Source organism: Sorex fumeus, unplaced genomic scaffold (assembly GCF_029834395.1).
Source record: "Sorex fumeus unplaced genomic scaffold, SorFum_2.1 ptg000013l, whole genome shotgun sequence".
Taxonomy (NCBI): Eukaryota; Metazoa; Chordata; class Mammalia; order Eulipotyphla; family Soricidae; genus Sorex; species Sorex fumeus.
The window spans coordinates 14,619,168-14,644,450 of NW_026606070.1; the positions used below are offsets into that span (position 1 = coordinate 14,619,168).

A 25,283-nucleotide genomic window follows, 5' to 3' on the forward strand; every position below is an offset into this window, starting at 1 on the left:
AATGAAAAGGTATGTAATAGGGAAAAAGAGGAAAAAGAGAACCTAGTGTCTCCAATAGTTAAAAAAGCTATGGGGAAAGTGAGTCTAGTAAAGTATATGATAAGAAATAACTTTCTTTTGTGATTTTCACTGGTAGACATAAATTGAACAGCCAAGGAAGAACCTTTAGCACAGTGTATTTCCTTTTGCCTACAATTAAAGCAACAGTTTGGGACAAGCCGCTCTTGTACAGGCAAGCAGCGTGCATATCTGCTGCCAGAATCACACCCTGCGATGTATTCTTTTCTCTCCTTTCATCATTTTTCTTCAAAATGAATCTATTTCACTTCAAAAATAAAATCATCCACAGTTCTGTAACTCCTTCCAAAAGTATTGTGCTTTTTACCTTATGTTTGATTTTCCTTAAGGTTTCTGTAAAAATCCTATTGTTTTCTGAACTTCATTCTTTTTTAAGTTTCTGCCCTGTAGTGTTGCTATTAACTGTGGTATCATAGCACATTTCTTGATGGTTTAATATGTTTGATTGAGCTCATTCTTTTTCTGCATTCTCGGTTTTGATTTCCTGTATTGTATTAAAGAAAAAACATAGGTAGACCTTAATAAATACTGGTTTAGTCAGTGTTTAATGCTGATTTATTCATTTTGAATGTAGATTAGTTAGCTTCATTATTTGCTAGTTATTGTATTCATAATTTAAAGATAATTTTGATGGTGCTGATTGAATTTTTTTTATTACGTTGTAATTAGGATGGTCATGTTGAAGTAGCTAGGTTACTTCTTGACAGTGGTGCCCAAGTAAACATGCCTGCTGATTCCTTTGAGTCACCATTGACTTTGGCTGCGTGTGGTGGGCATGTGGAGCTTGCAGCTTTACTTATTGAAAGAGGAGCTAGCCTGGAAGAAGTCAATGATGAAGGTTATACACCATTGATGGAAGCAGCTCGAGAAGGACATGAAGAAATGGTAGCATTACTTCTAGGCCAAGGTAAACAAGACAAAACAGATATAAGCAGATATTTACAGTGTCTTATTAAGCCCAGCATAGGAAATCCTACCATAAGAACTAATGAGAATGCAAAGATTACAGAAATACAAGAAGTTCAGTGCCTGGACTTCTTTTGAAAAATACTGTGTTAAGATATCTTCAGTTTAGAATTCAGTTTCCACTTTCACCAGTATTTGCAGCCTCTTAAGTGTTGTTTTTTTTTTAAACTTTTTAATTGAATCACTGTGAGATAGACTCTTGCAAAGCTGTTCATGATTAGGTTTCAATCATACAGGATTCCAACACCCATCCCTCCACCAGTGGACATTTCCCAGCACCAGTGTTCCCAGGTTCCCTCCCAGCATCTTAGTTTTAGAAGCCAGCTTGTTGGGGCCTCCCTACGTGATAGTACGGTATGTAGTACATTTGCTAAGAGTAGCATGAGCACCACGGAGAGTGGCCCCATAAAAAATAATAATAATGCCATGGGGCTAGAGATAATGGGTAGGGTGTTTACCTTGTTTGTGGCCAATCTGGGTTCGGTCCCCAGCACACTGTATGGTTCCCCAAGTCTATCAGGAGTAACCCCTGAGTGCAGAGCTAGGCCTAACCACTGAACACTGCTGAATGCGCCCCAAACCAAACCATCCTCCCCTCCTGCTACCCCAATCTCAACCAAAAAAAATTTTTTTCTTTTTAGATAAATATAAAAGGATTGCTACATATAAAAAAAAAAGAAATTCTAGGGGTTATGGTCTCAAGGATCTAATATTGAGATAATGTTGGTTAGAATTCCGAAAGCATAGGTTTTGCAGTGACTTTCGTAGCTTGCCTTGCCATTTTGAATTATAGGCAAGTTTTGAACCACTGTGCCTCAGTTTTCATAGGGTTATTGTGTGAGTTAATACATATTTGCTTAAAGCTCGTAAAATGCAATGTCTGTTATAAGTTAACTGTGGTGATGGTGTTAGTGGTAATGATGATGATGTCATTTTGACACTGGGCAAATTAATTGACCTCTTATGTGTTCCCTTATGTGTAAAATACAGCTAATAGCATAAAATTGTTAACTATTTGGTGGCAGATGTAATAGTTTGTTAAAACTTGTTTCTGTCATCAACATTTTTTATCATTTTTTTATTTTTAATATTTATAATGAAGGAGTGTAGTATACTATTCTCTAAAATGTCTTGATTTGTCATCTCTGGTACCTCCTGGCAGAATAAAGCTAATTACAGCCGTATATAGCAAATACGAACTAGTGGGTTCAAATTCAAAATAAATAGCTTTATTTATAACTCTCAAGAGGTAGAGGCATTTTATCATTTAATAAAGTAATGTTTGTTTTTGATGTATAGTTGGTTAAGAAACGACATGTTTTGCTTTCTTTAAATAACTAGAATCTTTATTTTAGGAGCAAATATCAATGCACAGACAGAAGAAACCCAAGAAACTGCATTGACTCTGGCTTGCTGTGGAGGCTTTCTGGAAGTGGCTGATTTTCTAATTAAGGCTGGAGCTGATATAGAACTAGGATGTTCCACTCCTTTAATGGAAGCTGCTCAGGAGGGTCATTTGGAGCTAGTCAAATACTTACTGGCTGCAGGTAGGTATTTTGATATTTGAAGAAATTTTGTTAGCATGACAGTGCAGATATTTTCTGTGTTTTGATCTATAGAATATGTGAAAAAAGTCTGATAAGCTTTTATTTATTTTGAATAACTGGCATTTGATCTTATGGCTTTAATTGTTGGATGAAGTCTCATTTTTTTTTCTTAAGGATGCTGACTATTTTTTTTTCAGAAGTGACTATGTATTGTTTCAGTTAAAGACTTACTACATCTAGAAAAAATTTTGATGCTATCATTTGTCTTACAATTTTTAATACCGTGTTTTGTTTGACTCGTAATATAGGAGCTAATGTTCATGCAACAACAGCAACAGGAGATACGGCACTAACGTATGCCTGTGAAAATGGTCATACTGATGTAGCAGATGTCTTACTTCAGGCAGGAGCAGATCTGGTAAGCTATATAACATTATATTCTAATGTTTAAAATAAAGACCTCCCTACCGTCACCCCTCAAAAACAAAGTAAAATAAAAATAATTTAAAATTTAGTGATTGTAAACAAAATGCTTCTGATTGTTTCCCTTTTCCACACATTAGAATTCTACATTAAAAAAAAATTTCCACATTAAAATTGTATGGCATATGCTAAAGCTTTATTATAGAGGCTGAGGTATTTGCGTTGCACACAGCTGACCTGGGTTCTGTCCCTGGCATTCCACATGATTTCCTGAGCACTGCCAGTAGATTTCTGAGCATAATCAGATGTGTTATTAAAACACGCGCATGTATTGCAGACACATTTTCTTATTTACTTGGTTATTTTTAGAAAGCTTACCTTATTTTTTATAAAAAGACAAACCAGTTTATAGACACTTCATTGCAGCTTAGAAAATACGTTGTACCTGCACTTTTTATTGCATTATTACATCATAGGGAAGTTAAACATGCTAAATAGTTTAATGTATTTTCCCTCTTGTAACTTTGAATAAAGGTAAAGGCAAAGGCCCTCCCGTTGATCGTCGATTTGCTCGAGCGGGCCCAGTAACGTCTCCATTGGAGACTTTGTTGTTACTGTGTTTTGCATATCGAATACTCTCGGTAGCTTGCCGGGCTCCCCGAGAGGGGCGGAGGAATCGAACTCGGGTTGGCCATGTTGGCCGCTTGTAAGGCGAACGCCCTACCGCTGTGCTAATAACAAGTATGAAATCTGATGCCATAATCCAGTGGATTATATTTAGGAAACTAATAAAAGAGTAAAGAAGCTTAGGATGGGTAAAAAGATGTCATGTAAGAAATTGTATTTTGGCTGTGTGAAAGAAGGATACAATATAACTATTTATATAAAAAAATTCCACTATTCCACTTGAAAGAAAAATAAGAGTACAGCTTGAAAAATAGGAAAGCACAGAGCAAACGTGTGTGGAATGGCGCAGGACGTGGTTTAGTGCTCAAAGTGCATTTTTCCCGTGCCTGAGAACTGGGTTCAGTCCCTGGCACTTTGCTAAGAGGTACTGCAAGTGTATGTAAGGAGAATGTTTATCTTAGAATTTAGCCCTTGAAAGGGGTAGTGAGGCATGAAAATTAGGTTTTCATAAAGATGTAAAGGTAAAAAGGTAAAGGCCCTCCCATTGTTTGTCGATTTGCTCGAGCGGGCCCAGTAATGTCTCCATTGGAGACTTCGTTGTTACTGTGTTTGGCATATCGAATACGTCACGGGGAGCTTGCCAGGCTCTGCCGTGCGGGCGAGATAAGCACCAAAATGTATTCATGGGCTTGAGATTAATATTTAAGTGTATTTTCTTATAGAAATTATAGTTTATGAAATAAATTTATATAGAGACAGAAATAGCTCCTCCATGAACTAGTTTCATAAACTTAATATATTCAGTCTGTCATTATTGAAGGAAAAGTGTTGAATTAGATTAGATCAGTATTGTTGATTTTCTCACCTGAATGTTACTGACCCAACTCTGTAAGCATGTTTTATTGTACTTTTATGTATATTTTCCCCTAATTTAATTTTGACATTTAGCTTAGGAACTAAATTTGTAGTGTTTATCATAGTGGCTGTGAAACATAGGCAGTGAAAGCAAACTTGTAGAAACTTGTGTTAGAAAAATGTGATTTCATAGAACCATGAGTTGGTTGTTCATTACATATTAATGTTAGCCTCTATATTTGTTATGTGTTACAAAGTTAAAATGTGTAATACTTTAAAAATAGTACTTTTTCCTCAAGCTTTAATATTCTAAGATGTGAAAATTTTTCATATAGTCTCAATTGCTCAGTGATAACAAGATATAATAGATTGGCCAACCATTTAACTCCAGGAATCTTTAGTAATATCTTTAAGTTTATGATTTGAGGTATATGGATTGTTCCTAGCCTTGTTTTCATGAGAGGAAAAAAGGAAAACGAGGCCAGAGCGGGTAAGGGTTTGCCTTGAACTTGGCAGACTCCCGGTAGCTTTGCCCTTCCTATGATTCCCTGAGCACCTCCAGGTAAGGCCCAAAACCCAAAGTAAATAAACAACAAAAGATATTAGAAGTATATAAAAAGAGGAAGTTTGGTGGCTGGAGAGATTGTACAGGAGATAAGGTGCATACCTTGCATGTAGTTGACCCTGGTATCATCTCTGCCATCCCAAATTTATCAAAAGAGGAAATTATTATAGACAGTGAATTTACAACAGGAAAATTCACTTGAATTAGAGGAAGGATAGTGAAATTAGAGAGGGCTCTGTGGTGCCCTTAACTGTTAAGCTTCCAAATCCTATTTGTAGAAAGAGAAAGAAAAATTTATCCATTTGCATTTAGGAGAGGGTGTCAGAATCACATAAATAAAATTCCAGGTCTTAAATTATTTACTTAGGATATGTTTCCAGTTTGAATATGTATTTCTTAGTATGCTTTAGATTCTGATGTCTAAATCAGTTCATTTCTTTGCCCTTGGATTTTGCAAAGGACTATTGTTGTTCAGTGGCATTAAATATTAATTAAGTCTATATTTTAAACAGGAACACGAATCTGAAGGTGGAAGAACTCCCTTAATGAAAGCTGCAAGAGCTGGTCATGTTTGTACAGTTCAGTTCTTAATCAGCAAAGGTAGGTGTATGGAAAGAAGTTTTGTTTTCTATCCCCGTTTCTGTTTCCTGCCCTCAAATATTTATGGAGATCGAGAGGTTAAGAACACTTTTGGATATCAATTAGTAGAGAGAATCCAGTGGCAGTTTAGATTGCTAAATTGATCAACATCATGCAAGGACTGTTAAACACCTCTTTAAAGGGGGGAAAAAAACTCTTAGTAAAACTAGGTTTGATGACTTTTTCTTTCCTTGTAATATATATCATTCAGTAATACACATGCAATAATAATAATACATGTGATAATATATCTTAAAATCTGGATAGTTATGTTTACACTGAGCAACTTGAGACCCAAATCACTTGTAACATTTTTACTTTATATTTCCTTGTACTCAACGTTTCCTTTGTTATAATAGGAAGGTGGTAATATTTATGACATGACAAAGACACCAGACCTAAAACTGAATTTTGAAAAATACCCAAAATGGATTGAATTATTTTTCATGATACATATACTTTAAATACATAAAACCTTAGCTATATATATATAGAGAGAGAGAGAGAGAGAGATTTTCTTTAAATTATTTCCTAGAAATTTACTAAAATTTCCTAGATATTTACTACTTAAGCTGTAATTTATATTAGAAGTAACATACTTTCATTCTTATCTTTGCTACATTCTGATGTATATATATTTATGGAAGAAATTGTTTTGTGTTTATTTGGGATTTGGGCTGGAGCAATAGCACAGCGGTAGGGCGTTTGCCTTGTGCACAGTCAACCTGGCCAAGCCGGGTTTGATTCCTCTGCCCCTCTCAGAGCGATAGCACAGCGGGTAGGGCATTCGCCTTACAAGCGGCCAACATGGCCGACCCGAGTTCGATTCCTCCGCCCCTCTCGGAGAGCCCGGCACACTACCGAGAGTACTCGATATGCCAGACACAGTAACAACAAAGTCTCCAATGGAGACGTTACTGGGCCCGCTCGAGCAAATCGACGTTCAACGGGAGGGCCCCTCTCAGAGAGCCTGGCAAGCTACCAAGAGTATCTCACCTGCACGGCAAAGCCTGGCAAGCTACCTGTAACGTATTCAATATGCCAAACACAGTAACAACAAGTCTCACAATAGAGATGTTACTGGGCCCACTCCAGCAAATCGATGAACAGGAGGACAGTGCTACAGTGCAGTGCTTCTAATGCCGGGGTACCACTTTGCTTATAGACATTCTTATGAGCCCGGCAAGCTACCAAGAGGATATATCACCCGCACAGCAAAGATTGGCATGCTACCCTGATGATATGCCAAACACAGTAACAACAAGTCTCACAATTGAGACGTTACTGGGCCCGTTCGAGCAAATCGATAAACGGGAAGACAGTGCTACTGTGCTTATTTGGGATTTGCTTTTGAAAATTCAGAATGAGAGGAGAATTGATAGGGGTCATATGTGAAATGAAATTGGCTGTGTGAGTTGAGTAGTGAGTATGTGGACTTTATTATACTAAACCCTCGACACTTTATACTTGAAAATCACGATAATTTAAGAAGCTACACTATCAGCATGATTTTTTTCCTGCTTTTCTGTTTTTAGGAGCAAATGTGAATAGAACCACAGCAAATAATGACCACACAGTACTCTCCTTGGCTTGTGCTGGAGGTCATCTGGCAGTTGTGGAACTTCTTTTAGCTCATGGGGCAGATCCAACTCACCGTTTAAAGGTACGTAATTCAGTTAAATTTAATTCTTAACTCTTGAATGTTTCTCAGTATCGTTTGTTTCTTGTGTGATGGCAGTTATTTTTATTTCCTTGTGTTTTATTAGTAGAAAATCATTTTTACTAAACCCAAGATTTTAAGTATCTGACAACCTATTGTTTTTATCTTTCTTATTGCTTTTTTAAACTAATATTTCCCATATCCTCTCTTTAAGGACGGTTCAACCATGTTGATAGAAGCAGCAAAAGGTGGCCATACAAGTGTTGTTTGCTATCTTTTGGACTACCCTAATAATTTGCTATCAGCCCCTCCACCAGATGTCTCTCAGTTAACCCCCCCATCCCATGATTTAAATAGGGTAAGAATTTAATTATCTCATATGTTTATTGTTTTGTTCTTAATTTCAGTTTACGTTAGATTATTTTATGTATGGTAAGAATTTAATCATCTTTTTCCTTTGGCTTATAGTTTCTGTCTAAACTAGATTGATCACTTTGTTTTATGTAGGTTTTATTTTTTGCTGACATGTATTTGATATGGTTAATGAACATCTATGAAATCAGATTCTGCATGAATAGGATTTTGCTTTACCTTAATGACAATTTAAATACTTGATTTCAGTAATAAATTTAAATGTCATCATTTAAGTTCAAGAGTCCATTTATAAAGCCATAGAAAATAATGTTCCTAACAGTATATTTCAAATAGATATGTCTTTGTTTGGCATTAATGCCATGTTAAAATTTTTATGAATAATTTTTGTAAGGTGGGGAGGCCACCCCTGGCATTGCTCACTGCCTGCTTCTGGCTCTGCCCTCAGGGCGTCACTCCTGGCAGTGTTTTGTGGACCATGTGCTCCAGGGGATTGAAATGGGCCTCCTGAGTGCAAAGCTAGCACTCAGCTGGTTGAGTTATCTCTCCGGCCCATTACTCACTTTTCAGTAACGATTTTCTTTCCCTTAGGCTCCTCGTGTACCAGTTCAAGCACTGCCCATGGTTGTCCCACCTCAGGAGCCTGACAAGCCTCCTGCCAATGTCGCCGCTACTCTTCCCATCAGGAATAAAGGTCAGTTATACTTCTAAGGACTATTTATTATGTATTTCCCACATAAAAATCAGACTATAAAGAACCAGCCTCAAAAGTCTTTTTCCACAAAAAGTGAATTTGCTAAGTTGGTATAAAGGGTTTTTTTCTTTGGTTTGGTTTGCTTTTTTTAAACAATGAGAAAAGCATGTTTTAGGGAGGTCAGATAGTTGATAATTTGTGCTACAAGTCTTAAGAGAAAATCAGATACTTTTCTTTGCAATTCTGATCACCTATGATATGCTCTAATAACTAGTCATTCTGTTTATATTCATATAGTGGGATGGGTATAGGTGGGTGACATTTTTGTAAATTACTTAAATTTCTGTAGTTGCATATGATTTAAGATTAACAAAGTCGACCAAAATTACAATTTATTTTCGGATAACAAAAATGAACAGATCTTATACCTGGGATACCATTTCTCAGTTATAAATTCAAAGTTATATCAGATATGCTTGTTTGTTTCTTTAGAAATCTGAGATCTTTATTTGATTTCTGGGTGTTTCACATACATCTTCAAAAGTTACGTCCCAGGGCGATGGGGATGTGGCTCTGTGGTAGAGTGCATACCTCACATCTGTGAGGTCCTGGATTTGATCTCCAGCACCACAAAAAGCAAAACCAAAAAGTATGTTCCAAAACTTTACTGCTACCAGCTCAAATTAGTTTTTCTTTTTAAAAGGCTTTATTTGAAGTACCATTGTGTTTTTAATTTTTGTTTTTGACTACCTATATTACTTTCCCAGCAAGAGTATTAAATATTCCCACCAGCTATTTTCATTCAATCACTGTTACTAATCTAGAGCCTTGGTACCCTTTTTTGACTGGTATAGCAAACAGCTGATTGCTATATCTGTGGCCAGATCTGTTTATTCACCTGGCGATCTGAAGATACAGTGGATGGCGTAGCCCAGCATCTTTTCTTCCAGGGAAACTGAATCCCAGTTCTCTACTGGCCAGGTAGCTGTGTGACTATGTGAATGTGTATCTTACCTTTATCGGTTTCAAAGACACTAGACCCCAACAGAGAAAAATATTTTACGTGGATTTAAATTTTCTGGTACTTTCCAGGTTTTGGGTACTTGGTGTGTATGTGTGTGTGTTTAAAAGGCACAGCCTATTCTAGATGGAAAAAATTCTAAATAGAGATTGAAGTTTTCCCTACGCCTTTTAACTTTATTTTTCTGTTCTTATGAGTTTTTACATCTTTATGACCACTTGAAATATCTACATATAATTTTAGATTTGATTTTAGTTGTACCACTTAGCTGTCACAGATCTGCATTACTCTGTTGTATAATTTTAGCCATGTGGTATTTTTTAAATTCTGGAATTAATTTCTCAAAGATTTCTCTATGCACATAAAATACATACATTCTTATATTCGTGATAAAGAAGGTGAATTTAACTTTTTAGCAGTGCATTTTTCACCTTCTGTGGATGTGCTAAGTTGGTGCATAACTGTTGGCACTAAACCTCCCAACAGTAACTCTGTAATGAGGATGCCATTCATGTGCACTTCTGAGGGGGTTTCTTTCTCACACAGCTGCTTCTAAACAAAAGTCCAGCAGCCATTTGCCAGCAAACAGCCAGGATGTACAGGGTTACATCACCAATCAGTCTCCAGAGAGCATTGTAGAAGAGGCTCAGGGAAAGTTAACAGAACTGGAACAGAGGATTAAAGAAGCCATAGAAAAGAATGCACAGCTGCAGTCCTTGGAGCTGGCTCATGCTGACCAACTGACCAAGGAGAAGATTGAGGAGCTGAACAAAACAAGGGAGGAACAAATTCAGAAGAAACAAAAGATCCTGGAGGAGCTCCAGAAGGTAGAACGAGAGCTCCAACTGAAAACTCAGCAGCAGCTGAAAAAGCAGTACCTAGAGGTTAAAGCTCAAAGAATTCAGCTTCAGCAGCAGCAGCAGCAGCAGCAGCAGCAGCAGCAGCAGCAGCAGCAGCAGCAGCAGTCTTGCCAACATCTGGGACTACTGACTCCGGTCGGAGTTGGAGAACAGCTTTCCGAAGGAGACTATGCACGATTACAGCAGGTGGATCCAGCTTTGCTTCAAGAGGAGCCTCAGCCGGCTGCTGCTCAGATGGGTTTTGCGCCAATCCAGCCTCTGGCCATGCCTCAAGCTTTACCTCTGGCGGCAGGTCCCTTGCCTCCAGGGTCCATCGCAAATCTTACAGAACTACAAGGAGTAATAGTTGGACAGCCAGTACTGGGCCAAGCACAGTTGGCAGGGCTGGGGCAAGGAATTCTGACAGAAACACAACAAGGGTTAATGGTAGCCAGCCCTGCTCAGACCCTCAATGACACGCTGGATGACATCATGGCAGGTGGGTTTATATTATTATGAGCAGGTATCAAATATGATTTGCTTAAGGCGAGTAAGAGTGTGTCAGGATTTTTTGCCATTCCCCAACTTGAGAACTATTTTTGGACTCTTGACCCATGTATAGACTTAGAAGTATTAATTAATTCAATCTCAGAAGTTCTCATGGATTCAGGTCAAATTAGAGTTTAGTTCATTCAGTACACATAACTAAACTTTCTGGCTTAGCTAGATAGGCAGGGAATCTGGGTTTTTCATTAGTGGGGTTGATGTTTTACTTTTTGTTTTTTCTCTTTAAGTTCAGAATATCGATTGATTTTTTTTTCTTTTTTTTTTCTTTTTACTTTTTTGGTTTTGCATTCACACTAAACTGGGAAATTGGTCGAAGTGAAAACTTAGTAGGACACACCAGGAAACTTACTTGGGATCAGAAATACCTTACATACTAATGGATCAGACTTCAAAAATGATGGATATTAAAAAAAAGATAAACACCTTTACAGCAATAATGAAGTATCAAGCCTAATAGGGGTTGAATATACTCTATGTCAGTGATTTTTATCCCCTGTAAATTTTTATGTGTAGCTGCTTTCTAAATGTATTATGGGAACATGTAATTCTTTGACAGTGTTGAAATGATAGAGCTTTAAATGTGTAGCCAGAGAGGTTCTTTTTCATTATAATAGTTCCATTGGCAAGAAGAAATATTTTAGAAGATTTTATTAATGGCTCTAGGGTTTTGTACTTTCATGAGGTCTGTAACATAGCAGTGGAATGAGATTTTTACAGGATTATAAAATACAAGAATGGTATACTGGAAAGTATAATTTTCTTCATTTTTTTTAAAGAAAGAAAAAGTACCAGGGATGTAGCTCAGTGCTATAGGACTTGACTTGCATGTTTAAGGCCCTGGGTTCAATTCCTGGCACAAAAAAATAAAAGAAGAAAGGAAGAAGGAAAGGAAGAAAGAAAGAAAAGAAAAAGAAACATGAAAAGGGAAAAACAAAGGGAGAAAATAGTTGAATTTTGGTCAGTTTCATGTACTCCCTTCCCCTTTTTTATTCTTTGGCTTATTAAAAGATGATTGGATTTTTCTAGTTTGGAACTGTGTTTTAGTAACATTACAAATGATGAGGTTACACATAATTCAGTTTTCACATTTTAAATGAACAGACGAGTAAATTGTATAGTGCTGAGATATTTAATATACAGAATCTAAGAGACCAGTTAAATAGACAAATTTTTGTTGGTAATTAATTGCTCTGAAGTTTACCAGACTTCTTTCACTATCACCAAAGTAGTATAAATGAAATAAAAGATTTTTCTATTCTAAGGGTGGATTAAGATACCGTGGGGGTAAAAATGATAGCATTAAGTAGTAAGAGCTGTTAAACATTATTAATAAATATAAACATTTTCTGGTATGTTCAAATTTTTTTCAAGTACTGCTGATCACTATTAAGGAGCTATACTTTCAAATCCCACTAAAACAGGTTGGCTGTCTTATGGAAATTGAGAAAAAATAGCCAGAATCCTAAATGTTATATTGATTCAGTCACCATTACTGCTAGTTCATAATGTGTTCTTTCTGTCAGTTTCACTACCAAAGAATGTATAAACCTAAGTGTTACTTTTTCGATTTAGAATGAGTATTCCATACCAATGAAGATGGAAATTTTTTTCATTAAGTTGCCAATTTCATCTGGTATGCCTGTTGTTGCTTAGCAGTGACTTTCAGGTTGTACATTGGTGCATATCAGGAATGTCAGATTTATAATGCTTTTCTCTCGATTGATTTACTAGACAAAAACCAATGTGTTCAGTATTTTCATATAAATTTTTTTAAGGCTCACACTTCAGGAGAATTGAAGTTGACCTCTTACACTAAAAGAAATAATTTACCTTTTAGTGTGCTTAGTTATGTGGAAAAGGAGAGAAGACCAGAAGGAGTAGTGACTAAAAAAGACCTGCATCCCATCCTCCTCTATCATCACACTGTACACGAAGATACAAAGCAAATATATTCAGATGTCCACTAAGCAGCCTTTCTTTAAGCTTATATAATAGTACTTATTTTTCAGTTGATTAATCATCATTTCCTAGTAACCATTTATCTTTTCTTTTGGGGGGGGTGTTCTTATTACCTTGCTATATCATTAGACTTAGTCTTCCTTCCCTGTGATGTAACTGCTGGTCTTTCTTTGTTCCTATTTATAACTCTTAAAAGATTTAGTCTTTTTCTCTAATATGTGGATGGCCAAAATTTTGTTTCTTATCTGTTCTTCATAATTGCCAATGCAAAATCAATTCCTTGTGTTTAACTAGTATTAACTTCTTGCCTGTTCTTTTGAGTTTATTCTTGTTTTTTATCTGGTGTTTAAATTTTTCTCTCTAAAATATCTAAACCCTTAAGTACAGTCCCACGTGTGTATATCTGTACAACAGTTCCTTCAGGTACCACTTACATATTTATAGTTGTTAATCTGATTAGTAGAGATTGGATGCCTGATAGTTTTGTTAAGCCAATATCTTGGCTTCCCAAATGAAACAGGATGAGGTCATTGAGTTTTCCCATCTCCTTTTCAGTGAGTTGATACAACTACCAATTTGACCGAAAATAAGAAAATTATTTTTGATAGGTTCTTTAAAATATCAGTCCAACTGAAATGTAAGTTTTAATGCAGTCAGTAAATCTTAAGTGGTTTTGTTTACTGTCTCTTATGAAATAAAGAAGTCCTTTGGATAGATGGATGATCATTCGTTTAAGTTACTGTTTACACTTAGCATTTTCCTTTGTGCATATTATTCTAGTCAAGGAGAATATGAAATCAATTTAACAGCCATAGATTTTTGGACATGGTTTTGGACTTTATATCCAAAATATGTACAGTAAAATTATTTTTTTAAGTGAAAGTATAAACACGAGCAACAGTTCTGAGGGTACTAGTTAATGTACTAATACATGCCCATTTCTATGAACTGAATCCCTTAAGATTTAAACCGTGTTCTGTTCTGTTTTGTTCTGTTTTGTTTCCTCCTTTGTTTTCCCTTTGGCTTTTAAGTGGACTTAAAAATGTATAATTACAGAATGTGTGTTGCTATAATGTGTAGTGTGTGTTTGTGCCTGAACTAAGGATTTCATGTAAAATAGATAACTTAATTGAAAACCATGTTTAAAATTGTTAAAATAAGATCAATTTTAGTTTGTTGTTGGCAGGATCGTAACCTCTTTTGCTGGTTTCAGATCTAGCTGTACATCATGCTTGTTTTGTCTGATGTAGTTACAACTATTTTGGAAATGCACATACACAGTACTGTTCAAAGATCAATGCTTATACTTTAGTTACAGAGCATTTTTATATTGGGGGTAGGGGTGATGGGTGCCACCTCCTTTCACATTTTTCCTTTTCAAATACAGAGTTCCATTATTCTTAATTTGCTTATTTGGGTGAAAATGATTTGGTAATAACGTAGAATCAAAAATAATCTACACTTGAAAAATGATTGTATGTATTCATTAACTTCAAATTCTTTAATTTTGTCTTCATAAGTCATTGTATTTGCTGGATTAATTGGTGAGCATTGACCTCCCTCAAAATAGTTCTACACATGACAAAGTACATTTTTGTGTGAGGCTCACATTTTTATATTTAACTGTGTTGTCCTTTTGAGGACTACAATGCAGAATATTACTGCTCCCTGTTTGCTGTTAGTAAAGCAGTGATAGGTGTTTTAATGGACTGTACAGTGAGGGTCTCTTCAAACAATGATATTATCATTAGTCTAAATTATTAGGTATGAAATTGGCAGGTAAAATTACTTCTCTTTATGAACTTGATTATCTTTTCTTTTCTAATAAAGAAGATGATAATGTACAGCTTTCCATTTGCATTTATTTTAATTCTTAAGAAAACTTTTGTTTTCAGGATTATTTTGAATGTAAGTTTTATGATTATATATTTTGAGGGGAATTTTTCAGTTCACTTTTTGTTTAGAAAATTTGTTGTTGTTGCCAATACACATTATAATTTCTATTGTTCAAAGTCAGAAATAATCAGGAAGATGAGTTATTTAGTGCTCTGGCAATTTATTTGTAGGCATTTTATTTTTTAAAGTTTTTAATATTTGATAAAATTTCTTTGTTGCTGTTACCTGACAGTGTATCCTCCCTATTAAGTCCAGTTATTTTGTTCAACAGCAGTCAGTGGAAGAGCGTCAGCATTGTCAAACACTCCTACCCACAGTATCGCAGCTTCCATTTCCCAGCCTCAGACTCCAACTCCAAGTCCTATCATCTCTCCTTCAGCCATGCTTCCTATCTACCCTGCCATTGATATTGATGCACAGGTGAGTTCCGAAAGCAGGAATGACGGTGACTTACATCATACGCTGCTTTGTCTCTGGTCAAAGACCTGAGCCAAGTTGTAAATAAAGTAGCATCTACATTTTAAAACGCTGTGCCTGGAGATGTAGCTCTGTAGAGTACATTAGCCCACGTGATTTTGCCTGCTTTGGACCCAGGTTCAATTTCTGGCAACATGCGGTCTCCTAAGCACTACTGGGAGTGACTCCTGGGCATAGAATTTGGAATTTCCCCTGAGTATTGTCAAACGTTTCCCAGAACCCATAAGGAAATAAAATGCCAAATGCAGATTTTTATTCGTGGTGCTCCGATATTTAAGGTCATCAGTAAGCTGTTTTTGTTTTTTAATACTTTAAAGAAATAAGGAGAACAAAATAACTTAAGGTTTACATGTATTTTCTACTTAAGTAGAACTTATGCTTTAAAGTTCATCATGGTATTAAAACTTCAACATTAATAAAGGCACACTTTCATTCTGGCATCTTATATAGAGCAGCTTGCTCTATATTTTCTTTCAAAATTGTGGTCTTGCTGACCAAGATACATCAATCTCACCAATGAGTGTAACTGTCTATGTCTCTAAAGCTATTAAGTAGTAAGAAAGAATTGAAGAAAGGTAATTTATGATGAGATATTAGGGCAGAGTGAACTTGGAGAGAAGATGGCTTATATTTTATCCTGAACAGACACCTGGGGACCTAACTTAGAAATTTCTTAAGAAGATAAACATTGATGGCCTTTAGAATAAACACTTGTATTATCTTTAATTATGTATTTTGATGAATTTCTGGAGTTGTGGAGGCAAAGGTGAGGGTGACTGTGTGTACCTTATAGAACTTTTAATTGTTTTAGTATAAAAACTTACTAAATGTCATTGAATGTTCAGTTCTTTAAATTCTAGATTTTGAAGAGGAGATAGGGAACAGTGGGGAGAGTCAGGTAAAGATTACTCTATTTAGGCAAATGATGGGTCTGATGTCAAATTTGCATTGATTTGACTTAGAAACCATCGTTCTCAACTACCATACTACTTTATGCCAACCTTTACACAAAGTTTTCAGACGTTCGATTATGAACCACAGTGAACTAATGTTGGTGATGCGTACAATTTAATTGAACCTGGTATTTATTAGAATTATTTTTCTCAGACTGTTGATCTGGCAGGTTTTTAACCAGATTTTTTTTGGCAGGGGTTGGGGGTAGGGGGGTTGTAGTGGTTCGAACTAAATGATGCTCAGGAGTTCCTCTTGGCATTCAGGAATTAACTCCTGGCAGTGTGTGGGATCATATGGGATGTGGGGTTGAAATCCAGGTCTACCACTTACAAAGCAAACATCCTACCTACTGTACTACCATTCCAGACCCCTTTAACTAGTTTTTTTTTTTAAGTTCATGTAGGGCATGGAATTTAAACACATGCAAAAATAAAAATTGTACCAAAACAGTTTTACAAAAATACAGTAAAAACCTCACTGAACTATTTCTTAGTGAATTTGAATTATTAGTGATGAAATAACTGATTGTACTTATAAAATAACTTGCTTGATTATGAATCCTACAAAGTGACGTGCGAATTAAAGTTTTTTATTTTTACTAGATATTTTAAATATAGTAGATTCTTCTTAAGTAAAACTATTTTACTGTGTTTTAAACATTAAACAGAATGCTTTGGGGACTGAATAAGTATAAAGGTTGAACATGGCATGGCTGTCAGGGACCGTGGTTTGAAACCTAGCACCATAAATTGTCCCCTGAAGACTTCCACGTGTGATATTGAGCATGGAACCAGGAATGCCCACTGAGCACAGCTGAGTGACTCCCAAGCCCAAATAAATAAATAGATAAACATAACAATATTTTATCTTTTTTAAAAAATAAAAATCTGCTTCAGGGTTAGAGACTGCCAGTCAGGCTGGTTGCCTAGTAATGTGCCTGTGGAAGCAACACTCCTTGGAATCCCGCCACTGCATGGAGGTCTCTTTTATGATAATGAGTTCACAATCAAGATTGCAAAGAATTGATTCTCTTTCATGCTCTTTAGGATGTAACCTTGGGCATAATTGTGTTTCTAAGCCAAATTTTAAGAAAGGAGACCAAAAGAAAAGTTAACATTTATTTGGTTTTTTGAGCCACACCTGTCTATGTTTCTGGGTTGCTTCTGGCTTTATTTATGTTTTTGCTATTTGGGTCACACCTGGCGATGCACAAGGGTCACTCCTGGCTCTGCACTCAGGAATTACTCCTGGTGGTGCTCAGAGGACCATATGGGATGCTGGGAATTGAACCCAGGTCGACTGCATGCAAGGCAAAAGCCCTACCTGCTATGCTATTGCTCCAGCCCCCCATTTATTTTATTTTTTTAAATTTATTTATGGCTTCTGGGTTTGAACTTAGGAATTATTCCTGGCAGTACTGAGGAGACCATAAGGGATGCTGGGTATCAAACGCAGGTTGACTGCATGCAGAGCTAATGCCCTACTCTTTGTACTATCACTCCAGCCTCAAAATGTTAAACTGTTTTTTTTTTAATTATAATTTTTTCATTTACATCACCATGACAGTTATGAAGCTTTTTTAAAAATGTTTTTATTTTATAAAGTAGTTCACAATATTTGATTATATAATATTCAAAAACCAATTCCACCACCACTACACCTTTCTACCACCGTATTCTGGGTGTTTTCATCCTGAACCCCAACTTCTGCCCCAAAGCAGAACTGAAATCATATAATATTTCCCTAGAAGGTTGACTGCCTCCTACTCTGAATCCCATCAGATGTGGTGCACAGTACTCTTGACTATGGGTAGGGTTTGTCCCATGAAGTATTGTGCAGCTGTACTATCCAGGGAAAGGTTCACTCGTGGGTGAGTCTCCACCTGAGCATTTGGAGAGTGGCTGTGAGCAGGGTAGCCATAGGGTTCTGGAGGTTTTCCTCTGCCAGGACTGGGTCCCTTGGGGCAGAGAGGGATCTCACCACCCACCCCCCTCTATGGCGCCCCGAATGAGACAGACTGGCTCGGCGTATGGTGGTATGGTTATGGTGAGGGCCATGTTCCTCCCTTCTACAAAGCTTTTTATGATCAGATTTCAGACATGTAATGTCCAACCCCCATCCCTCCACCAGTGTTCATTTCCTATCACCAGGGACCCCCGTTTCCCTCCTGCCACTCCACCCTCCCCCAGCCTGCCTCTGTGGCTCTAATCAGAATGTTCCCTTCTTTATAGGCTTGCTTGGATATCTAATTTGATTTTCTTTTAATTTTAATTTTTTTATTAAAGAATTGTGATTTACAGAGTTATTGATAGTGAATGTCAGTTTAAATACTGACTTTTGCAAATGAATGTTATAGTCAGGAATTAATATTTTTGTTTTGTACTTCTTATTTGAGGAAATGGGGTTTGGGACCGTACGCAGCCAGTGCTCAAGATTTACTCCTAGTTCTGTACGGGGATCACTCCTGGTTATGGTAGGGGGATCATATGTGATGCCAGAGATTGAACCAGGGTTGTCTGAATGAAAGGCAAATACCTTAATCCATGTACTATCTTTCCGGCTCAAGAAACCAGCATTCTAACAAGAAATTGTGTTTATTTCTGAGCCTTGAAGAATGCTGAAGGTGAATTTGCATTTTGTGTAATAGTTTTCTTGAGTCAAAATTCTCTGGATATTTTTTAAACTTTTAAAATTATTAATCACTTGAGCCAAGTTTAAAAACGTTTAATAATGAAAAGATCATGTCATACATATAATGTGCTGTTACATTTTATATATGTGTGTATGTAAGTACTGTTTATATAATGTGCTGTCAAAAATTTTAATTTGGGAAATAATAGCTTGAAAAAGACTTGACTTTTTTTTGAGCTATCTGATGGAATTTTGTTGGGTGTTTACCTTTTGCTAGAATAACTGTAATCTTTTCATTTTTTGTGGAGAGGTGTTTGAGCCGTATCTTGGTGTTACTCCTCTCTGCCTGAAATTGTTCACATGGGTGCTTTGGGGACCTTGTTGTACGGGGATCAAATCAGGGTTGACTGATGTACAAGACAAGCTCCTTAACCATGTACTATCTCTCCGGACCCTCTTTTAATTCTTCATATTGCTGTTGATTTGCTCATTCAGTATAATGAAACATACCATAGATACATGGAAATTTCTATAGACTACATACATATATAGTCTATGTCTGGAGCGATAGTCTATAGTCTAGGGCTGGAGCGATAGCACAGCGGGTAGGGCGTTCGCCTTACAAGCGGCCAACATGGCCGACCCGAGTTCGATTCCTCCGCCCCTCTCGGAGAGCCCGGCAAGCGGCAAGCTACCGAGAGTATTCGATATGCAAAACACAGTAACAACAAAGTCTCCAATGGAGACGTTACTAGGCCCGCTCGAGCAAATCGACGATCAACGGGAGGGCCTTTACCTTTACCCTTTACATACATATATAATGTATCTCTGTGTGATCATTTCTCCATATATATATTTCACTGAATGTAGAAAAATTTCTATAGAAAGTTGTATGTAGAAATTTCTGTAGCTATAGAAATTAGAAATAGATTTTTTTGGGGGGGGGGCTTTTTGGGTCACACCCGGCAATGTTCAGGGCTCTGCACTCAAGAATCACTTCTGGTGGTGCTCGGGGGACCATATGAGATGCAGGGACTTGAACCCGAGTCTGCTGCGTGCAAGTCAGATGCCCTTCCTGCTGTGTTATAACTCCAGCTCTAGAAATAGATTTTTAAGAAGAGTTTATATAAACAGTAAACTTAAACGTTAGAATTGAATACCACTTAAAATTGAGGGTCCTTATGATAGTACAGAAGGTAAGGCACTTGCCTTGCATGCTCCTTCAGGGAGCAAGACGTTGGCTCAAATTTTGGGTGCCACAATAGCACCTGAGCTATATTGGATGTGACCTCAAAACAAAAGTAAGTAAAATCGAATCACCACATTTAACTCAAGATTAATGTGTTATCTTTCACAATATTTTTGCATTGACTAAAATGTTATCAAAACAGTGTTATGACATGGGATGGTATGATTTATTCTGGGCAATATGGAAATTTTATTTGGACTTTAAACTTGCTGAGTTCTTAACATAGCTCTTGATACTTTTTTCCTTCTCAGTTTCTTGTGGATGTATGAACTTGTTAATTAGTATAACAATACACTATTTTACTGTTATTATTATTTTCCGAAAACACTATCCTATTTCTATCATTTCTTTAGTAATATAAAAAAATTTTTAAGTATCTTATCAATCAGCATTAATTTTAATTTAGACTGTTTTCATTGATTTTTTTTTCCCTGATAGTCTGCAAATCACAATACTTCTTACCAGATTTTGATTGTGTTAGGTGTATATTTATAATTTTTTGCTTATAGCCTTTATTATTGTCCTTTAAATATTCACATAAAATTTTGCTGCTTTAATTTTTCGTTATTGCAGATAGTGAAACTACCTAATCTTGTTTCCTGAGGCATTTAACCAGACCTCCTTTTCAGCTTACATATTTTTTCCTTCAACTCTGATAAAACAATGTTTGTATTTCTCTAGTAACTTGGCTCTCCATTTGCCCTATGCAGTTACAAGTAAAGCTCTAGGGAACTTAGATTGTTACTTAAAATTTACCGAGCCTAAAATATCTTTGGAGAAAATAAAAGCTGCATAATATCAGTTGAATTGATGTTTTTTCATGTTGGGGTGCATTATTTTACTGACCTTAATTTTTATGCTCTTGGTTTTTTTTTTTTAAATTTCATCTCTTTATTTTCTATTTAATGTGGTGCCACTTTACTCTTTAATTCCCAGATGACTTATAAACCTGATAAACGTTTCCATAGAGTTGACTCTTTTGGTTTTCTGTACACCGATATATAGAGAGCACATAAAATAGACATTGTAATTGACCTCAGCAATGCCATAGTGCCACTCTGTGATACAAGCAAGATGAACTATTCAAGATCTTAATAGTTTTTTGAACCAGCTCATAAGCAGTTATGAATTTGTCTGAAGATCAAAGGTTGTTTCTTTGAGTCTTTATCTCCTTTTCTCTGAAACCAGACACTAATTCCTTCTTGATAAATCTAAAATGAAAATCAAGTAATAGAAAACAGTCAGAGCTGTCACTCATTTAAGTATTCATGTCCTTCTCCATTGTTGTAGTTGGTGCATCTCTCCCTTGTGGCCATACCTGATCTCTGCAGTCTGTAGCTCTGCTCTCTGCCAGCCTCTTCTGCAGAGCAGTTTTTGCGGTCTCCCTCTTCATCATTGACTAGTAGGCTTTTTCTTATTTCTTGACTCTTGCAAGTTTGCCTTTTGTCTCGTTACTCAATTTTTATCATGGACCTTGATTTTAGAATTAATTGTTTTTCTGGGAGAATATGCCTTTTTTATATTTATAACAAATAATAATAGACTATAAATACATAAGCACAATAAATGCATTTCTCATAGATATCCTTTGTTTCACTACTAACAAATGATTCTGTTACCCTTTTCAGTTACTGTCAAATGAGCTTAAATGTCATTCATTATTTCACATAGAAAGCATTCTTAATAGATGGAAAATGCAGAGATGAAAAAGATATGTTCATTACCTTCTAGGAATTTGTAGTCCTCTTAGAGTGCTAGATGAATCTATAATCATTATTAGCACCAGAGAGATTGCTGAGGACTGGGGAGATAACCCAAAGTGCATGCTAACACGTAGCATCCCCAGGTTTGGTCCCAAGCGCCACCTGATTTCCTGTGTGGAACCAAAAAGGAGAAAAAATGGTAGTGATTGGTGTCGTAACAGAGGTACATATATTAAAATGAAAGAAAATTGGGCCAGAGTCATAGTTCAAAGGGTAGGGCGTTTGCCTTGCATTCGGCCAACCCAGGTTTAATCCCTGGCATTCCATATGGTTCCCTGAAAACTGCCAGGAGTAATTTCCTGAGTGCAGAGCCAAAAGTAACCCTAAGAAATATTGGGTGTGACCCAATAAATCAAAAAAAAAAAAAAAAGAAAAAAAGTGTAGTAGAGAAGTAATTGAAAATTTATGTAATTCTAAATTTTCTAATTAAAACATTAAAAGATAGTTATAGAGGCCTCAGAGATAGTATGCCATGCACATGGCCGACTATGGTTTGTTCCCCAGCACTTCATATTCATGAGCTTTGTCTAGAGTGATCCCTTAGCACAGAGGCCCATACTCAGCCCTGAGCATAACTGGGTATGACCCTCCAAAACTTAATCCAACAACAGAAAAAGAATAGAAAGAGTGGAATTAGGTACAATACTAAATATACTAACTATCCTAAACATACCAAATATATCTGTAATACTGCAGTTTATGTGTGTAATCAGTGCCAACTTTTGCCATGTTCCTTTATGTTATTTTATGTTAGAAGTCTTAAAATTAAGGTTTGTCTGCCATAATTACAGCTTAGTTACCAAATCATCTTGGTTTCTCCCACCAAAGTTTTCCAGTTATAGTTGCATAGTCTCTCATCTCAAGTTTTTAGACCCCAGGCAAATTAGGATGACATGTCACTCCAGTTACAGTATGTCCTAATTTGGACTAAATTGGAAGTGCTTGATTCCCAGTTTCTAGTACTTGACTGAATATACATTTTAGAATTTAGTTATTTTCAAATTGTTCTGGGCATAGTAAAATGTTTTTAAATTATCTAAAGTGATTATCAGTTTTCAAATTTAGTTTAGTTCAAATTAAAATTTATATCCTCAGTAGCACAAGGCATATTTCAAATACTAACCACCATGTTATCACTATGTAGTTACTGCTTTTGTACAATCCAGCTTCAGAATGCATAGACATATGTGTATATACATGTATGTATATATGTATACACTTTAGAGTGCTATAGATGTGTTTTTATGTGTAAATACAGTCATGCATATATATAGTGTTACTTCTGAATAAGCATTTGAACTATGATAATGTTACCACTATACTTGTAGATAATACCACAGCTCTAATCTTCATTTTTTATTTGCTTGAGTAATATAGTATATTTGGTGAATTCCTTATTATTAGCAGTAGCAGAAATCAGAAGTAAATTATGTATATATTGAAGATAAATATGACACAGCGGTGCCATATCTGAATTATAATAGTCTTTCAATAACATTTTTAAGGGCCCAGGGATGTGGTTAAGTGGTTAAAGCAAATGCCTTTCATGCAGAAAACTTGAATTCTATCCCTGGCACTTAAAAACACATATTTATGTCTATATGTGTATTTGTGTGTGCGTGTGTGTGTGTATAATAATTAATTTTAGTTTCTTTATATAGTTGGGGCTTTTTTCTTATAATTTTTTCATTTCATGACTTGCTTTTCACTTTATTAGATGTGTCTAGAATGACTAGTTTGGCTACATTACTGAAGATTCTACTTGATTCACATCCTATGTGTTTTGAGGTCTTTCAATTCTGGTGAAAACAAACTTTTTTTTTGTCCCTGTATAATATCCTCTGGATATTTTTCAACCAGATTTCTTCCGATGCTTCTTCCCTAGCCTCTGGTAATTTTTCTTATGCACGGGTGCTGACTGGAGCTCAGCTGAAGACCTCTGGAGTCCTCTCTCCCTCACGCTTTGTTCCCCAGCATTTGGCCCCATGACTTTGAACTTCCTCGACCTCTGCAGGCTTGTTAACGTAGGAGACTTCCAGGCTCTGTGTGCATGCCTTCTCCCTGCACTGCAGCCTTGGGAACTCCGGGAAATAGGTTGAGTTAAATATTTCCTTTAGTTCATTTGAAATGGGAAGATAAATCTTTTCTGTTACTCCATCAATGGATGAAAGAGTATGTACAATATTTCCATTAATCATGCAGTTGACAGTAGTATATGATTGAAAATCATACTTTTTTCCCTCATGTTTAAGCATTGCCTATAACATTCAAATATTATTTGTAGTCTTTAAAAAAAATCACGTTGGGATTAATGGAGATAACCATTAATAAAAGTGTAGAATGCAATCTGGCATGTATAGACCCCAAGTTCAATTTGCCAGCATTATATGGTCCCCTGAACACAGTCATATGTGGCCCCCGCCACCGCTGGATCTGGCAAAATTGCATTGTGGAGCTGAGTATTAAGCTATTTTCCTAAACTGCAGGGCACAGTTTCTCTGGGCATGACGCTCAGACCCTCAAGTTCTGCTCTGGACATGCTCTCCACCCCAGCACGCCCCTCCCGCCAATGCCAAGTTTGCAACTAATGGAAAAATACACAGCTTACTACTCAAACGTTGTATGCAGTAGAATGTTACATGTTATCTGTGTGTAGTTGATATAGGTACCTATTAGGTAATTGATACTGATATTTTTAGTAAAACGATGAATTTTTATTTTTTCATAGACTGAGAGTAATCATGACACAGCACTAACACTTGCATGTGCAGGTGGTCATGAGGAACTGGTACAAACATTGCTAGAGAGAGGCGCCAGTATCGAACACCGAGACAAGAAAGGTAGGAGAGCTACTTTATTTTTTTGTGCATTTCTTTTTAATACTTAGGTTCCACCGCTTTTTGAACCATTAGATATGGTTGGCCTGTAATGAGAAAATAACCTTTTCTTCTAGGTTTTACTCCTCTTATCTTGGCTGCTACGGCTGGTCATGTTGGTGTTGTGGAAATACTGCTGGACAATGGTGCAGATATTGAAGCCCAGTCAGAAAGGACCAAGGACACACCTCTATCTTTGGCTTGTTCTGGGGGAAGACAGGAGGTAATTTCACCAGTGTAATGTTTTTTTCACTCTTAAGTGTTTGTTGTTTGCTTTCATTTAGATTATTTTAACTAGACTGATTACTATTTATTAACTGAAGTATTTGTTAGCAGAAGGATAAGTATTTTACTAGCAGAAGTGGATAGTTATGAAAAAATCATAGTTTATTACCTAAATTAGATCTGTGGCTATTAGGTATACTTGATATTAGAGATAGACGATCTGTACAACAGACAACAGTATCTATCCCTAGTCTTTTACTTCTTGTTGGTTATGTGATTACATTCAGTGTCGTTTTTTTTGTTCTGTATTATACAATGGATATGAACTGTAGGTTTGGAATATTTGAGTGTTGGAGAGAGAGTACAGTAGGCAGAGAGCTTGCTTGCACGTGGCTGACTG

The 25,283-nt window shown here is 36.4% G+C and overlaps 1 protein-coding gene across 9 annotated transcripts in view; it reads left to right on the top strand.

Moving 5' to 3' along the window:
* Positions 1-25,283, top strand: part of ANKRD17 (ankyrin repeat domain 17) — a 140,032-nt gene that overhangs the window by 71,222 nt on the left and 43,527 nt on the right. For 4 of the 9 annotated variants that reach the window (XM_056111507.1, XM_056111511.1, XM_056111510.1 and 1 more), the window contains exons 8-18: positions 748-985; positions 2,400-2,591; positions 2,900-3,009; positions 5,574-5,661; positions 7,236-7,363; positions 7,575-7,718; positions 8,324-8,426; positions 9,994-10,785; positions 14,980-15,128; positions 24,511-24,622; positions 24,736-24,881. In XM_056111507.1, coding sequence (XP_055967482.1) covers positions 748-985; positions 2,400-2,591; positions 2,900-3,009; positions 5,574-5,661; positions 7,236-7,363; positions 7,575-7,718; positions 8,324-8,426; positions 9,994-10,785; positions 14,980-15,128; positions 24,511-24,622; positions 24,736-24,881 — 2,202 coding nt within the window. The remainder of the gene's footprint in view (positions 1-747; positions 986-2,399; positions 2,592-2,899; positions 3,010-5,573; positions 5,662-7,235; positions 7,364-7,574; positions 7,719-8,323; positions 8,427-9,993; positions 10,786-14,979; positions 15,129-24,510; positions 24,623-24,735; positions 24,882-25,283) is intronic. The other 5 variants (XM_056111508.1, XM_056111513.1, XM_056111514.1 and 2 more) reach the window with 3 other exon arrangements.